Genomic DNA, 18,875 nt, shown 5'->3' with positions numbered 1-18,875 from the left:
GTTCCCTTCGGAAAGACTTCAGGGAAATGCCAGGCATGTATTCTGTGTGCATGTGAGCGATCCAATGAAATCTGATTTCACCTGCAGTATCAATGCTTTACAGCTTACATACTGCTCTGGTTTACTGTTCTGCAAATGAAATTAACAGACATTAGTCCAGACAAACTTTTTGTCACACAAATGAGTGAATCAAGATCCATTCCCATACGTTTAGCTCCAAATTGGTGTATAGAAATCTTTCCTTTATGCTCATATGATCCGAAGGCAAGAGAGTGTGAGAAAGACACAGCAGGAGAATTGACTCCAAGCCAGCCAAGCCCAGGGCCATCCCTCCTCTCAGGGAGTATTGTCTTACAGATAGCAGCAGTGGTCGTGCCTTCAGTTTATTTATCGAAGGATTACCCAGTAAAGCCGAGGAAACTTTCTCAGCCCCCTCTCGCCCCGAACTCACTGCATTGTGCGATGGAGAAGTTTTGTGATATTATAGAGATGAATGGCCTACATGGGACATAGCTCGTGAGATATTTAGCAATAAAAATAATATAAATGAAACCTTATCCTCATATATATCGCTTTCTAGACAGAAATTGAAAGAACTTAACAGTGGTGTCCTTGTGTTGAGCTTCAGAATCGAGAGGCCCCTGTTCAGAGCCATGTTGGACCTCCTTTGGTACGGGAATTATTCAACGTGGATGTTTCAATGACATTTCTTTAACCAAACACCGCATCATAAGAAAATTAGCAATGAGACAAAAAGTGCAATCATTATAAACGTCAATTGAAATTTATCCATAGCAGTTACTAACTAGAGGAGATACAAAGCAGTGGAAAAAGTGGAGCCTGCAGCCAAATAGCAACACAAGTGCTGGAAGAGCTCCGAGAACACCAGACCACTGGTTAATATAATGGTTCTCTTTCTATTTCACCACAGTGGAAGATCCATGAGTAAGTAATAGGAAACAAATATCTACGTTTGTCCCTTTAAAATGGCCAAAAATGATTTTACATTTTAAAGATCAACGAAAAGCAACTCCCCCTTTGATTACATATAAAGTTGTCCACTTGAATTTGCCAAACTCAAGGTTACAGAAGGAAGCTTCTAACTGGAGAGAAGCCACTTCAAACCCTGAGACATCTGGGAAAATCTAGGTGGGTTAGGAGGAAGAAGAGCGTATCTCTCCTCCCTCAACAACAGCACCAGGGATTGTTTCAAGTTGAACCACACACAGAGACAGATGTAGGTTTTTAGGGTGGTGAGTTTAATCAGACCATCATGGCCTCAAACGGCGTCAACCCAGGACTTGGACAAAGGACTCGCATTTTTCCTCAATGAGATAGAAAAAAACAAGAAGGGGAGATTTAGTTTTATCAAAATAACATGGCTGGGATCTCCAAATATGATCTAAAAGGGTTCTGGGTGGAGAAGGCTGATAATCTACAATAACAGACATACTTTAAACAATGAAGATTGCTCTGCCTAGGCACATAAATTATAATAAATGAATTCGTATTGGAGTTTTTTATACATGCAAAACATATAATTAGGATAGTACAATGTTTGCTGGCTAAGATTTAGTCGAAATTTGATTTACCAAAGCATTGTCCATGCAGTGTCTGATCTATTTCCAGGCTACTGTGTGTGGTCAGTTGTTCTTTTATATTCTTACTCCTGGATTTGGCTGCTCTGCTCTGCCCAGTAGTGTGTGGGTGACCGTGCAGGAAGTGCAGTCACAGTTCAGTTCCGCCTGTTGTAAAGCACCGGCATGTGTGCACGGTAAACTGTTCAGGTGCAACACATGCCCTCATAGTGCTGTCCCGACTTATTCTTCATGTCAAGTCAAATATAGAAAAGTGATGTTTGAATCTCTCTTGTCAACTGCTAATCCAAAATTATATAGAAATTCCTCAGTTTACAGTAGAAGGATGTGGCATTAGATTATAGGATGACGAGAACGTACAGTGGCTTTGAACCAAAACCTAAAATAGTCAACTTCATTCATTGTAAAAAATATGCACCATTGAATTCCCCTGAACTACTAAAGCTAATTGTGATAGCCTCCCACTTGGGCTCTCCCAGACAGCAGTCGATAAGACAGGACAGAAGATTTACAGCGGTGCTCTTCTTCTCTTTCCTTCTTTTCTCTCCCCTTGCCAGTTCTTTTATAGACCTTGATCTGCTTTTTCTAATTCACATCCTCTTCGTCTTTCTCTTAAGTCTTGACTCTGCAGCCTTTGTCAATCAGCCCCCGGTCCCTCGTCTTTTTCTCTCTCCTATCCGAATGATGTCAGTGCTAATTAAAGAGAGTCTCAGTCCTCGTATATCACAGTGAGGAGTCCTTGAGATTCCAATCAGCGAAGAGAACACCGAGTTTCTCTATCCACACTGAGGCTTTTTTTTTTTAATTTTCCCCCTGATTAAATCACTCACAGATGATCTGAAAAAATGAGAGACTGTTGGTTTCGCCTTGTAAATATGGGTGTTACTCTGGAGTTTGTGGACAACATTTGTCCGTCTTTGTCAACACATTTTACGAGGATTGCAGACAGAATGTGGCGAGATGTCTCTGAGGATTCAACACCGCAGGGATGGAGGAAAGGGAGCAGGAGAGAGGCACAGAGGAAGGTCAAGTGAGTTCATCTCGACTGCGTCTGCGATACGGTGGAACATGCGCGCACAAGCAAGGAAAATAAGCTTGCGGATAGGAGCTCCAAGTCCACATGGCCATTTGAAGCCTTCCAATGAACCAGTAATTACCACTAAAATCATAACACAGATGCAGTAGGCATTTGTGTTAACTTCACAGCAGCTGCTGCGTGAAATTATCCTCGCCGCTCGCTCAGGTTTAAAGGAGTTCAAACACCACATCAGGTGCAGCTGTGGCAAGTATGAAGATACAGGGCAGCAAGGGCTATTTAAACGGGGGGGAGATGGGGAGGAGCTGGAAGCAGCGCTATCACAGGGGTGAAAAGGTCATGTGGCCAGGGGGTGAGATTTAGACACCACAGTGAGATCAGGTAGAAAAAGCCCAATTGTGGTTTGTTTTTGATTCGATATTATGGTGTGATGATCTCAAGTGCAGCATCATTGGACAGAAGCACGATGAGGTGTCCTGATTTGAATAAAGGACACACAAACACCTGGGGCAGAAACACACAGTGACCATAGACTGTATAAAGATGGATGACATGACACCTTCCCAAAAGTGAAGCCAAAACTCTGATTGCCCCCTAGTGGCTGGCTGCAGTATCCTGCCTCCTTTATAATCAATCATTCAATCAGATTTTATTTGTATAGCCCATATTCACTAATCACAATTTGTCTCATAGGGCTTATGTTCGCAGGTGGAACATTGGCCAAACATAAAAAGTCACAGTATACATTAAATACATATTTCTCGAAGATGGTCACTGTTACATAAGGCAGTTCTTATTACACTGATGTATGTTCACGTGGTTTGTTTTCCAGTGGTTGTAAATAGTCACTGGATGCTATAAAAATGTGGTCGAACATGATTGACAGCTGAGACAGACTCACGATTGGTCGAGCGTGTCTATTGGCGGTACCTTGATCCAGTTCACGATCGCTTTTATACAGGAAGAGGCGCAAGATGCCCTGTCAGTGCAGCGAAGACCTATGGATATGTGCTTGGTTGCTGATAGTTACATAAATTACAACATCAATAAATTTGTCTGCCTGTCATTCCTCTTTCTTTTTGTTCTCTCCATCTCTGTCTCCTGTCTTTTTTAATTTAGAGTGAAACCGGCCATGTGAGCAGCAGACCACTGGATCCGAGGGAAAGCCCTTCTCTCCCTTCTCTGAACATTTAATCAAGTTTAATCAACTACACATCTGAGAGATTACATGGTTTTTAAAATGATGTTATTACACCCTTCAAAGGGGGCGACAGAGAAACGAGCACTGCTTTATGTTTAGATCCAAATTTAATGGTCCAGGAATTAATACCTTGGTGATTGCTCAACGCTGCAACTACAATTTTTCCGAGAGAAGAAACGGAGGGATTGAAGAATGAGAGCTGCTACATGTTGGCAAAAACATTAAAGCAAGGAAAAAACTAAAATAGGAAAATACTTAAGGAGGGATGAGGAGCACAGGAAAAGATGTGTGAGACTGGCGAAGGAGAAGAGAGGCTGCACCCAACATCATTAGCTAATGGAGTGCTGAGTAAGTCAGTCATTCAGCTTGAGGGTTAGACTCGCTGCCAAAGCCACACACAACCCAGACATATGGCTTAAAGGTATAGATTGGCCATGCACACATTTTGCGTCTGCAACCATTCTCCTAACAGTTTCAAATATTAGATTGAAAACCCATAATGGCCTGAGCCTGTGCAGCTAATCCTTTTATATGAGGTGACCTCTGCAGGGGCTCTCAGCAGCTGATGTCAGAGTACCTCCACATGTTTAGGGACTCCTAATCTTCCCTTCTCTTCTTATCTAACAACAAGGATTTTATTCTTTTTGCATTCATAATTCTTTTGTCATTTTTTATGATTGTTACAGCACAATTAACATTGCATCACATTAATTGCCTCCACCGAGGAGGTTTTGTTTTGTCTGCATTTGTTTGTTTGTCTGTCAATTAGCAGAATTATTCAAACACCACTGAAAGGATTACCACAGAACTGGGTGGAGGACTGCGGTATCGGTTGGAGACAAACCCATTCAACTTTGGTGCAAGTCTGGATCAGGGGAACGGATCCAGCAATCTATTTTAACTTTCCTAAACATTACGAGGTTAGGGCGTTTTCCAATATTTTGATTGATTTTGCAGAAAATGAATCATGGATCTTGATGGGAGAATGTTTTATAGGGTATGTGTGTATGGAGGAGTGATATTTAAAAGTGTGAGTAATTTGGTTCAGATCCCCAAAAAATCAGGATGTTGTGAATTTAAATGTCGTTTAATGAGGGGACTGTTGGGTCTTTAACCAAAACATCTAAAAAGTAAAGCGCAGTATTTTTATAGATTTACAGTTTAAATTATCCTCATATATGTATATATAAACATAAACATATATACACTAACTGTTTACAGATCATGTAAAATATATAAAGACTATTTTGATTAACCACAAACACTTAACAAGAAAAATAAAAGCAGACAGTAATATAGCAAAGCTTATGGACACATTAAATATCAGATAAGTGAGGAAGAATGTGAAGAATGCCTGTTTTTGTCTAATCTAATAAAAGGTGAAACTCAAGTATCATTATCATATTAATATCAAAATTAAAATAAAAAATATGCCATAGAGTACTTACTGTATCAGTTGCCGATAATACATATGTAACATAATATAAAAGATTCTAGTCTATCAACAAACAGCCGACACCTATGCTATACTACACCCTGAAATACAGCACCGCAGCACGCGAATAATATAACTAATAATCATTATTGGAAAAGAAAAAGATAACAGAATTTGCGATGGAAGCCACTGCAGTCTACTGAGTTTGCCGCCATGGAGGATGGAAACCTTGGAAACCAGTCGTCCCACTGGCCCTTGTTTCCATTATCTGAAGGTTCAGGCTGCTATTATCATTCCTCCATCAGGCTGTAATGAAGAGGTGGGGTAAAACCAACAAGCGGATCAGGTAGACCTGAACGTAAACTGCTCTGATGTGGTCCACTGGTACTATTTTCTCAGGACCAGACTATCAAGTTCTGAGTGAGTGAATAAATTAAATGAGTACAGTACATGCTTCTCAGTGTTAAGATTTATCCAGAAGTCCACTCACCAGAAGCAAGTGGAGGACATAAAGTGACCCTCTAACTCATATGAACCGTATAACTTTTTATGGCCGTGTCAATAAACAGCAGTCTGTGGCCTCCCGAGCGCTGCTGACCCTGGAGGGAGAAAACTTTCAAATTAATTCAACAGTGCAGTATTCATTGGGTGAAAACCTCACCTTACATTTGAGCTACCAGGGGCCCAATAGGAGTCACCACTTTCACTGGATATTTCCCAATTTTCTCATAATTGTGTCTACTCAACATAATCCAGCCCCAGGCTCCCCCACTATCCATAACCACTTCCCCTCGAGCCACGTTCACGCTCCGTCTCAATAAGAGCAGAGATGTGTTAAAACAGAACCGATCCTGCTGCCGCCCCACACAACTATCAATGGCTGCCTTTCAGGCCCACGCGCACTGTTGGTATTGTCACAGGGTGGGCCATACATCCAGGCTCCGTACAGTACTTCTAAAAACTTGATACCTGCACGTGGTGTCGAAGTGTGAGTGTGTGAGAGGGAATATATGGCTTGCGACCTACGTCCTACCCATGTGACGTACAGCAGCATACAGTGCAGACTCTGTGTAGTCTGCAGCTCTCTAAGTGAGAGATGAAGCGACCGCAAAATGGTTTGGGATAACATCCCAGTTTTAAAACCGCGAGGTCACAATAATTCCTTGAATAACAATTTCATATAATATTCTGACTCTGCAAAACACAACGTCTTGACTTCACATATGCACGCATGGGTTGTAAAAATCAGCAGTAAGTTAGAAAAGATATTTACATGTTTTTATTTGCTGTAGGATAGTTAAGAAATATAGTTTGTTAATATAGATACAATTGGTGTTTAAATGGGGTGTTCATCTGAGATGGGGGGGCAGATGGAGGTGTAAGGTTGGTGGTTGCTACGCCGGTCGTTGTGCACTGGAGACTTAACAGTTTCCCCTGACAGGCCACAGTGGGTTTATAAAACCATACTGTGATTTAAAAAGGGCCACGGGTGTCGTGTGGGTGTGTGAGCGGGCGAGTAAACCTTTGGTGCTCGTGTCTGCACTCTGGCCCCGGTGAGAGGCTGCATGAAAGCATACGAGAGCACAGAAACATGGGAGCCACCAGCGCTCGTCTGGGGGCCACCTCCTTTTCCAGCAGCAATTCCCTGGGCTCTTTTTTTTCCAGCTGGCTTGGTCTAGTTTGTATGGCCTAGCTGGAACCCTTTCAATTCTGTCCCACTTGTCCTCGTGTTGGTCTCCCTGCTCCCGACTGCCACCCTATGAATACCAAGCAGGCACACACACACACACACATACATACACATACACACACAAAATACAAGCTGGGTCTCTCTGAGCATAGTTGTATTAGGTCAGTCTTTAAACCCGGGCAACGGACACTCCCCTGTCTGCACGTGCATGTGTGTATACAGCTATGTGTATGCCTTTGGATGTGTCCGTTTAACGTGAGTGTTTATTATAGAGTCATTGAAGCTTTGATGTTCCTCCACGACTTTAAAAGGGAGCATACCAGTGGTTTCACATGTTTGAGCCCATTAACTACAAATTACTTACATTTTATGTCACTGCCAGCCGTTTTCCACCAGACTCACTGTACACGTTAAATATATTTTTCCAGCTTCCAGGGAAACGTTTGTCTCAGTTCACTCTGGCACACTTGGAAAATCAACTCAGAAAGAGAACTGAAACCTGCTTGAGAGCCTGGTTAACAGGCTATTTACTATTTTAACTTCCGTCAAGAAGGTTAGGTTTCCACTCCTCTGTTTGTTTAGTGGTTTGTTTGTTTGTCAGCAGGATTACGCAAAAACTACTGAACAGATTTCCATGCGACTTGGTGAAAGGATTGGACGTGGGCCAAGAAAGAGCCTATTACATAAAGGGATCCAGGAAATTATTTTGTCACTTTCTTTAACTTTGAGAGGTTATTTTCTGGCAAATTTAGGGGACTGATATCTATAGCTGCTTTCAGATATTTACTTGAATCCACAGATTCTCTGCATTTCCACTGGAGGAGGTGCTTGTGTGAACACAAATGTCTTTATCCGCCTGACCTCCTGGTAAATAGTCCGTAGAAATCCAGGAGAAGTGGATGTGTGAACACAGCAGGGGATCCTCCGCTGAATTCACGTGTGCTCGAGTGAAGTAAGATCTGCCTTTGTAAGCATTGTTGGGAACAGCATGGCACATCATTAATTACTGTAATGGGGCTGTGTTGTGATCTTTCTTTGCAATGAAATGAAGATTATTTCTTAAACAGCTAAAATATATCACAATGAGGGAAAGCCACAGAACTCTGTCCAGTTTTAAGACCCAAGAGAAATCATGTAACATTAAGATCTACTGTTGCAATCATGCAAATTTGCTGACCAAGCACTGCATTTTACATTGGGAGCATCACCCAAACACTTGATTTTGAAAAATACATTAAAAACTGTAAAAGCTAAGATTTAAACATGCCTGGCAGCAACGTTCATCAGTGGGTAGGGATGTATTTCTTTTTCTTGCAGGGTCATCGGTGACCTGTGAAAATATTTCATTTGAAGGATTGCTTCTTTGTGCCAAACTAAATGGCCAAGATGTGTAATCCACCAACATTTTTCACATTATGGCCTTAATAGTGTTGTCTTATAGTTCCAGTCCGGTTCTGGGAACAGCTCCAACGTAGACTTGTCCATGAGTGGTCCCATTAAATACGCATTATTACAACTGCCCCCTAGACAACCTCTCAAACTATGAAGCATTGTTCTTCTATTCTATGTTACCATATTCAACACAGATCCTATTACAACAAAACTATTGTCCAACAGAGTATTTCAAGGTAGATATGAATTATCAAGACGTTAATTTGTAACCCTTCTAATGAAATGACAACAGGTAAGGCCGAATATCAGAGAAACACAGTCTCAAGAGAATAAAAAGACCATTCCTCGAAATCAGGGAGTCCTGTCCAGCCACGTGTTCAGTATCAAGGGCCTCTAAAGGTTGTGGAAGCGTCCAAAACTCCTCGGTTCATGTGGTCGTATACATTTAAATAAAATCAAATTCTATTGTTCAATTGTTCTTCTTGACGTCACTCTCAGCTAATCGCCTCCTGCTCCTTGGGCCACATCCATACTACTACATTTTCATTTTAAAACTCTAACAGTCCACATGAGCATTTTAGCTTTGCATCATTGATATTCCCTCGGCGTACTGACACACCTACAAATGCACATCTTGCCATCATTGGCGTACATTGGCAATGTTACGTTTGGGCATGAGCAGGACGCTGGTTGTCTACACTGCTTAATTGGTTAATTATAGAAAATGCTTAGAATGAGAAACAATAATGCTGAAAGTGAGGGCAAGGATTTATTGAAGTCGGGACTGATTAGAAGCAATCAGGAGGCGAATGAAGGTAACTGCATTATCGTCTCCAAACGTCTTAGGTGCCTTAAAACTCCAAAGTAGTAGCCAGGCAACACGTTTTCAATCTTAACGTAGTAGTGTGAATGTAGCCGTGGTGTATGACCTGCGTTACCTCACACCTACATGTAGCTTTCTGCCTTTTGTGGGGTGTTGTTTAACAGTTAAAGATATGGATCACAGTGTTCTGTATTTACTGGCCAGGCTGATTAAAGATGTTAAATGATTTGCAAACAGAGCCACTAATGAGCGTGTATCACATCTGAGTTGTGTTACAATTTGCTTCTTATGTACAAATGTTCAATTTTCACTGTAGATTCAGACAGAATACATTAGTACTCAGTTTAAATAAGTGTCTTGCAGCAATTCATGATACTTATAACCACATATAGCATAAGGCATATGGTTGTACTCAACCATAAGAATTTATAATTTATAATATCCCCTTACAGTAAAACTCCAAACAATAGTGGTGATTTTTATCTGCCTTGCTGTTTTGGAAAATGACTCCAGCCTCAACCCTGCCGCGATTTCTTTGGAGGAGGCTGAACATTTTCGTAGAATAAACATTATTTTTCTCTGAATAGTTTCAATACTGTGCACATTAATGGAGTGTGCAGGGTTCTTTGTTGCAGTGGTGGAAAAAAATATCTCATAGCCCACATGCGGCCTGAAAAGCCTCCAATCAATACACTCAATGTTGCCAAAGTATATGTATAAAAAGCAAAGATGTCCAACAAAAAAAGGTTTAGTGTGTTTTTTTTGCATGTGCCATTAAGCTGCTGAGCTATGTTTCTGCAGTGTGTACTCACTGTGGCGGTGATGATTGGACCATGAAGCTGTGCGTACAGCAGGGCCTTGTGAACGCGACCCCTGACCTCCAGCAGGGCCAGTTCCAGGCTGTGGTGCCCGGCCATGGCGTGGGTGAGTTGCTCCAATAAACTGCTATACCTCCTCCAAGGCTGATCCAGCTCTGACACGCTGGCCAAGCAGCCTCTCATCACGTTCAGACAGTATCCAACACAGGGCTTGATAAGCGTCAGGCCTCTGCAGTGGGAGCAGTACACCATCTTCACGAGGCCCTTCATGCACTCTTTGCTCAGGATGATGTGTTCGGTGGCGTTCATCACCTCCACGCCTTCCTCCAGCGCCAGCCCCAGTTGCCGCCCTGCTCCCAGTGCCCCGGCCAGCTCCTGCGCCATGACGGCTGGATGAGGCCCAAAGGGGTTGACATCCTGCCTGATCATACGGAGACAGTCGCCCATCTCACTGCCCGCTGTCATGCTGCCTTCGACACCTGGATTGATGAGTCGTGTGTAGACGAGTGGGAAAAGGTTGTTGTAGAATTGCTGAACCGCAGCCTCCACTGAAACGTTGGCCCCACGGAGGTAGAGGGAGAGGGAGGAGAAGAGTTGATTTACATGGGGTAAGGTTTGGCGGGACAGGGAGGGATAAGTTCCCTCCAACAGAGAACTCAGGTGTCCCTGAGAGAAAGATAGCAGGTACTGGAACATGTCTGCAAGGCAAGCACAAGACAAACCTAGAGGTTAGAAGATACAACAGGAGGACAGACAAGGGCATGTGACAAATGTTTGATTAGGCATGATGGCATGATCCAAAAGCTCCCCGTGAAATGGGCAAGGCATGCGAAATGAAAACACATTTCCCAACCTTGGCTCCCAACCAGCAAAGCTTGGCTTGTGTGTATCTGTAAGTTGGCTCAGGAACCAGTGTCAAGTTTCCCTATAATGCATTTGGATATCACTGTGTATGAAGTCATCACCCCGATAAGTTTGTCTTGAGAGACAGCGACACACTTGAACATACTGCTGATATGAGCACCAACCGCAATCAGTTTGCGTTTGCAATGACAAATACGTTTTTTTTGTTCTACAGGGATTTCTGGCACGCAACGACTCTGCAACACACACACACACAAAAATAGTTCAGTCATCAACTTCTTGTGTCATTTCCCGGTGAGCAAGTGAAGCTATAAAGCAATCAATGATGTCAGTGCAGAGGCTGATTAGCACCGGTGAAGTGCCACTTCTTCCTAAGCAAGGTTTTGTAACAGAGCAGAAAAGCTGAATGAGAGGAGACAGGTAAAGGCGTAAAAAAGGAATAACCCTATGAACTTGTCTTTCTGTTGGTTTGCAGGTTTTTGCACAAATTCCAGAACTGATTTCCATGATTTTGCGTGGAGGGGTGGGGTGTGACCGAAGGAAGAAACCATTCAATGTTGGCGGGGACCCGGATAAACTTTCTTTAACATGGCGACACAGGGTGTCAGCTTTGGCGGCTGCATGTGCCCTCTGCACACACTTCTAGTCCAATTTAATTCTCTATGTACAAATTTCAAAGTTAACTCAAGCACATTCCTGTTGATTACAACATGGGCTGGAACCTCTTTTTTAAAGCCAACTCATCCTCTTATCCCATTCTCTCCTTGACAGCCCAACCGCTTAATCTTATAAGCCTGTGTCCCGTTCTCCTTCTCTCCACACAGTCCCTCCAGCGTGCAACTGTGTGGCACTGGATCTACATGTATGTGTGTTAGTTTGCATGTACGTGTCCTGGACACAGCGCTTCTCTGGGATGTGATGTCACCGTCAAAGCATGCCAGGACGTAAGGGGCTGCGGCAACTGTACAGAAATTGAGACACAAGAGAAGGAGGGTGCCAACATACATAATCCAAAGATCACCATATACACACAGGCATGCATGCACACACAGGCACACACACGCACACACGCACGCACACACACACTTATACATCATACATAGAACAGACATAATTATAAGTTTGATCAAAGTTTTTTTAATAAGTTTGCTTGATGTTGGAACATTTTCAATCATAAGAATACATTTCCTGTAGAAAAGCCACTGTGTTTCAGCACAATTACCAATTGAGTGTATATGTGTGTGTGTGTGTGTGTGTGTGTGTGTGTGTGTGTGTGTGTGTGTGTGTGTGTGTGTGTGTGTGTGTGTGTGTGTGCGTGTGTGTGTCCAGCCCCTCCCTGCTCACAGACAGAAGGATAACAACAGTCATGTCCTCCCCAACAGCTGCACTAATATGACCGCTGTCTGTGACACACAGGGACTCCCCAATGGTCTGTAAAAGGCACCGGTCATTTGTAATACTCCAGAAAACACTATCGTCATGATCAGCGCAGCTCCCACTCATAAAACGTTTAAATATGTCGCCTATTAAACAAGGGGTTTGAAGAGAGTGATGTGTGGTACCGAAATAAAGTGGACAGACGTGAGGTTTAATGGTCTGGTAGGGATTATTACTCTCCAGACATATTCAGCTAATGACAGACCAACAAGAGCAAAGAAATGACAAACCAAAATAGAAATGGTTCCAGTTCTAATCCCAGGGGGGGGGGGGGGGGGGGGCTGCAGTGCTGGTACCAGTGTGAGGCCGGCCTGCTCACCTTCCAGTCAGGCTGCAAGGCTCAATAGCAACAGGTCTTTCAACCCACAAGATGTATCTACCGGCTCGGGTTACGCAGTATTACATAATGTTTTTATAAAATGATCATGCTCGCAAACTTTACTTTCAGTGAAGTGTGGTAAGAACAAAAACAAAACTCATCTCCTCCACATATCAAGGTATGTACATAGAGGAATCAATCAAGGTCTCTCAATGATATTCAAATTTTAAAACCCAGTCTTAAGAGGGCCATGGCTGGATGCAAGTCTCGCTGAGGGTTTGCGACAGGCTCATTAAATCCTGAAGACGTTCTGTACTTGTTAAAAAGGCCTTTTTTTTTTCATTTGCCAAGTGTGTGACACAGGGAGAGCATGAAAGAGGGGAAAGAAGGAAGAGCGAGTGGGAGGTTGCCAGGGAAAAAAATGGAATAAAAAAAGAGAGAGCGAACTTTAAAACAAGGAAAAACAACTACTGTACAAGTGGACTCCACCTTGTGAACATGCCTGGACATCTGGATTCATTTAGCCCCTGGGTCCGGAGCACTTCCCTGTCTCTCCATGGCTGACAGTTCAAACATGGCCTTCCCTGAACGAGGACAAGAATCCACCTTTCTTCCTCTCCACACGTCCTCGGACAAACACGAAAGTGGATTGCATGATTTGTTTATTTGCTGCATCTGTTCATTTCTGTCCTCTATCAAGTACTCTCCCACGCACAGATACGAGTTCTCATCCTGTGATAAATCGAGACGAATCAGTGTGGGTTTCCCTGCACTTTCCAGTACTGGGAAACAGGTTAAAAACAAAACTAAACAAAACAAGAAACCAAAGACAGAGAGCTTTTTACGTCCTAACTACCACTGCATGAGAGTCAGTCGGGGTTGACTGGTCCGTGTGACCACTGTCTCTGAATCTGGATTTGACCACACTCCACTCAGACACACTGTTGTGGGTGGCTATCATTACCATGTCACAGTGCCCCATCAGCATGCATCTTGGGAAATGAAGTCTGGCTGGACCCAAGCCATTGTGCGTGAAGCAATTATGTCTAATTTGAAAGGAAGTTCTCCAAACACTGACTTTTTAAACACATAATTGTGACGCTAACTATACAGAAATGAAATGAACAGGTCTGCTTTATCTGTAATTTAGTATGCTTTCTTGTTGGAATAAACAAGGTATTCAATGGATCAAAAAGCAGTGGTGGTAATGCAGAGGAGGCGTTTGTCCTGCAATCAGTTGAATTCATGGCGCTGCGATGGGACATTATACCATATCTTTCCATCAATGCTATGCCAAGGCCCCTTTCTGCGATCACAGGGTTTCAATCACACAAAGTTATTTCCACTTTACATTCTGCATGGCAACCCAGTGTTTAACCAGCACAATTAAATTCTCGCGTGTCACCATGGTGAAGCTGCCACAATAACTGAGTCAAAATAAGCACAGTGGAGCCTCTGTGATTTGAGTCGCATATGTAATGTTCCTTGACTTTGCTGCCGAGTGGTCTCTGATTTCTAAGCCACTTACACAGACGTGTGTGCGGTGCGTTAGTGTTTGTGTGTGTGTGTGTCTGTGTCTGTGTGTGTCTGTGTGTGTGTATGTGTAAGTGAGCAGTATTGTCACAGTATGTGCAGGTAACCAAGGCAAAAGCAGGAAAGCTGGGTTGGCAAAACTCAGCCCAGACACGTGGTACCATACTGTCAGGGCAGGCAGGTATGTGTCTGACAGATGAGACAAAATAATTATACTGTGTTACTATTACTATCAGTTCAAGAGACAAGTTAGCTGTTGATGTGGTCTGAAGTTAATTGTTGTTGTTTTATTATTATTTAAAATAGCACTAAAACTGTCTGACTTTGGTGGCTCCTAGTGGTAGAATCCAGACAGACACTGCCAGAGATGCATGCCACACAGCCACAGCACATTGGTGGACATGAGAAAAAAATCCAGACAGAAGAAGAAACATCATCAATCGTAGTAAAAGCATTTTATCCAGAGGAGACATTGTGTGACTCAACGTCAACAGAAAACTGTATATTATTTGTTTACTTTACCTTTCAACCCAAAGGAATCATAATTTAACTTGTGTGCATTGCGCTGACATTTAATCCTGTAAAACGTATGAGAAGTTCTATGACTTTTGCTCAAAGAAATGCACCCAGAACTTCCCCCCATCCTACCTAGTGGTGTAGCCCAGAGTTAAATATACAAATGCATTTAAATATTTGTCATAAGCGAGACTGCATATTTTAAGTGAGTGCAAGCATGAGTCAGTGTATTGTATGTCTGTATTTTTAAGTATGTACATATGTGCCTATAGAAGTGTGTGTGTGTGTGTGTGTGTGTGTGTGTGTGTGTGTGTGTGTGTGTGTGTGTGTGTGTGTGTGTGTGTGTGTGTGGTTGCATGTTCTCTGAGATGCCGTAATATTGTGATAATGAGGTAGGAGACACTGTTCTCATACCATGGAGCTGTGGGCCATTCCTATCTTGGCCATCAGTCCCGACCAGACCTGGCCAACCATCTTCTCAGCAAAGAATTTTAATCCCACCGTAGGCTAGGGTTTCAGGCAGGTCACCACAAAGATATGTGACATAGTGACACGTGTGTAGATTACATATCCTTGTTTTAATTAGTACTGTACATAGGCCCATCTCCCACACAGCACTAGTCACCTTAGGTTACAGAGGAGAGCTGCAATGTCATACACTCTCACAGCCTCTAACCTTTCAGCAGACAGTTTAACGGTCATAAACTATTAATAAGTCAATTAATCAATCAATCTGTTGATTTGTCGTACTCATGTGGCAAAATCATGCTTCTAAAGTGGGAGCATGACTCATCTGTCGGACAAAGTTGACCTGCAAGAACTGGGGAGCTGCAGACAAACTCCACAATCCACTGAGAAAACCTGTATCTATGGTTGTGAACATAGTCCAGCTAACCCAAGCCCCAAATCCTAATTTGCTTGTCTTTTCCGATCAGGGGGCTAACAGGTGGGACGATTAGCTTGAGAGGGAGCACAGGAGGAGTTTAAGGATGAGGAGGAGAGGGGGCTTAGAAAGCTCCTCATCTCTCCATCAGTGTCCCCGGTAATTAAAAAGGCAGCCCAGGCCATATCAAAACTCTGAAACATAAACAATTCCTCGGATGCCGGGGGCATTCGACGTGCACTGGGCAGTAATGTAGGGGGGGTGGGTGGCGAAAGGAGGGGGGGGGGGGGGGGGGGAGATCGCAGCTCGGGCCAAAGTGGGGAAACATGATCGAAGGCAGAGGAACGAGCAGACGAGAGAGGGACAGGGACAGAGGAAACTGAGCGGGGGTAGTGGGTGAGGGGCTGAGGGGGAGAGCAGGGGAGGGAGTGAGGGAAGGCTGTTCAAATGGCTGTTACCATAAAGGGGAGACGTGGAGGGCCAGCCTGGGGGCAGACTGTTGACAGGCTGATGGACAGCACCTCTGGTCCTAAGCATTAACGGGGCCACAGGTCTATGGTCTGTATACACCACCCCTCTCTCTTGTGTTTATTGGTAGGCTACATAAATCACGTGTTACTTTTGATATGGTGCAGTCCTGGTGTGTGTCATATATTCAAAAACATCCATTGGTAACTACACAAAGCTGCGATCCAATGTATGTCAGAGGCACAGGAATGACTTCTGACTCACAAGAAGTGTTCCACCACCAACAGCCAGTGCAGTGCTGGCTGAGCCCAGGTTTATCTGTGTCTGTCTGGCCGCTGATGCAGTTTGTTTCTATGGAGAACAAATACAGAAATTCATTGTTCCAGCTGCCATTGGCCTTTGGGAAAATTGTTATTAAAATATAATGAGATCCCCTTGTGTTTTATGTCGTAACATTTTTATGTGAATTGAAGTCTTTTAAATTGTATTTATTGTCCATGTCCATTTATTGTCCAAGTGAGAGGTTTGTGTGGCTCTGCTCTGTGTGGATACTGCTGCCTCTACTAGAAATTGCTCGGCAGTTATACTGAAATACTTCATTCCTAGATCGTGGTGATTAATAAACTCTGATTGCTGCATAGACAGAAATAATTAAGAAATGTAAATTCCGTGCAACAGCAAATCAGTTGCCATTAACTTTGTACTCTGCAGACAAAAATATCAACTTCATCTGAATGACTGGAGGCACTTTCTCCAAAACCTGGCTTCACTGATGACAGTGCAGCTTTGTGATAAACAAAACAGCCTTGTCAAACTAATAACCTATAATATTAAGTAGAACCTGATGATGACAAGGAGACGGCTCAGAGAAAAGGGACTGGACTCCAGATTTTCACTGATGGAGGAAAGGAAACATTTAAGCTAACAAATGATTAACACAGAACAGGCCCTTGAACGCACTCTCAGGTGTGAAAGGAATCCAGGATGAAAGGGAGCTCTGATGAAGAATTTTCCACTTTTCTTAGCAAGTGTGGCCCCTGTTTTCATTTTTCAGCTTCAGCATAGAGAGGGTCAGTTGTTGTATATTGCTTCAATTATGGGTCAAAAAAGCTCTTTGATAAGCCCTAAGCCTTCAAGCTTATGCCATTAAAAACCACACATAAAAACGTTGGTCTGTTGAGTGGTGTGAGTTAAATCAAATGAAAACACTAGGTAATCGAGATAAATGTGTACAAATATTTGTATAGGACATATTCCATCATAATATTTTGATTTGTAAAGTAACTTGTAGCTCTGGTGCTACTGTGCTGTTTGAAATCCTTTTATTCCTTTTTATCTGCCTTTTTATCTATATTTTATGTAGTGTCTCTGGGTCAGCGATTGACTCTGCCCTATGTGAAGGTAATGATGTTTGATCTAGTGAGCATGCCACATGGCTTTATAGCACTGCTACACAAGCCAGTAGACAGTCAGATTTACCTTTAGCCTCAGCATTCCCTCAGGTTCGGCTTTTAACTCTGTTGCAAATCAAAGCCGAAACACCTGATGAAGCGAAAGGCACAACTGAAGATTAGTATTTTCATTATCACAACCAGTCTGACAGAGCTGAGACATGATGGTTACACAACTGTTCCTGGTCTAGCTTTCCTCTCTCTCCTCCTCTCCCCTTCTCTCCCCTCTTTAACACCCACCTCTCTTCTCCTTCTCCCAATATTCTACGCCCTACCCAACCGGTTGAGGCAGATGCCCACACTGTGTCTGGTTCTGCAAGAGGTTTCTTCCAGTTAATGTCAATTATTTGAAGGTTTCTACCTTAGTATGTCATCATTTGGCGCTTAAAGTTGAGTTAAAGAACTTTATTTTAACTTTTTTTGCCATTTATTTTGTGAGGAGCTGTATAACCTTTTGTTTAAATAAGTGCTGTTCAACTAAAGTTATTATAATTATTATGACTGAAACCAATTGAGGTATTTAAAAGTTGCCAATGGTGGTGGAGCAGATCTCTTCAGTATTGCAGACAATACAGCAAATAGAGTCACGGATCAAAAGAACCCGACAAGGCTGCGCTGGGTCTGATCAACATTCTGCGTAACTGTTTATTTCCTTCATTGGACCTCCTCCTCTGGAATACAACAGATTGAAAGACTGGAGGATTAGTGAATGAAGTCTTCCGCGGGGACTCCTTAATGGCGTGCGAGGAGCCGCAGAGGCGAGAAGGAGAGCGCCGTCCAACACAGGGCGTAATGAAAGGAAAGTGAGTTGACTTGAATGGAGGAGTGACGAAGTGAGCTGGTAGCGAGAGGTGGGAGGAACACAGCCAATTCTGAGCGACTTTGAGCTGAGGCAACAGAGTGAGTCACAACACGGAGACATGAACATCAGACGTGCTTCCACTTATGCATTAAAAGCACATATTAGGCACACACCCTGATCTCCCACAGGCATCAAGTGGAAGCAGCGCTCTTTCACAGGCATTGCAAGTCAATTTGTAATGTCCTACTCCTTTCCCTCTCATGCTAAGTCTCACCAATTCTTTTTTTCTTTCTCCCTGAATGACCTTGTTTTGGCCAAAATCTTTATGTTTCCCTCCATTAAACTGAATAAAAGCTTGGGAATTTGTAGGTTGTTGGACATTTTCTGAAAAGAATTTTGACTGACAGCTGCTATATACGTGTCTACACAGATATTTATCTCCCTCTCTCGCACACACACACACACACACGCACACACACATTTTATGGCTTTGGGATCAGCCTGCAAAGGGCCGGTGCAGCGGAGTCAGACAGGACAGAGGAAGAGGCCAGGCTGGACCAATCAGCAGCGTTAGAGTGCAAATCCCATCAGCCACCCAGACAGATTGTG

The 18,875-nt window shown here is 43.1% G+C and overlaps 1 protein-coding gene across 1 annotated transcript in view; it reads right to left on the bottom strand.

Annotated features, from left to right (window-relative positions):
- The window catches only part of LOC133018373 (glypican-5-like), a 90,456-nt gene that overhangs the window by 58,511 nt on the left and 13,070 nt on the right, over window positions 1-18,875 (bottom strand). The window contains exon 3 of the mRNA XM_061084729.1: window positions 9,988-10,691. Within this exon, the coding sequence (XP_060940712.1) occupies window positions 9,988-10,691 (704 nt within the window). The remainder of the gene's footprint in view (window positions 1-9,987; window positions 10,692-18,875) is intronic.

This window comes from Limanda limanda, chromosome 13, assembly GCF_963576545.1.
Source record: "Limanda limanda chromosome 13, fLimLim1.1, whole genome shotgun sequence".
Classification (NCBI taxonomy): Eukaryota; Metazoa; Chordata; class Actinopteri; order Pleuronectiformes; family Pleuronectidae; genus Limanda; species Limanda limanda.
The sequence above is the reverse complement of the archived record's forward strand: the minus strand, read 5'-3'. Positions and strand labels throughout refer to the sequence as shown.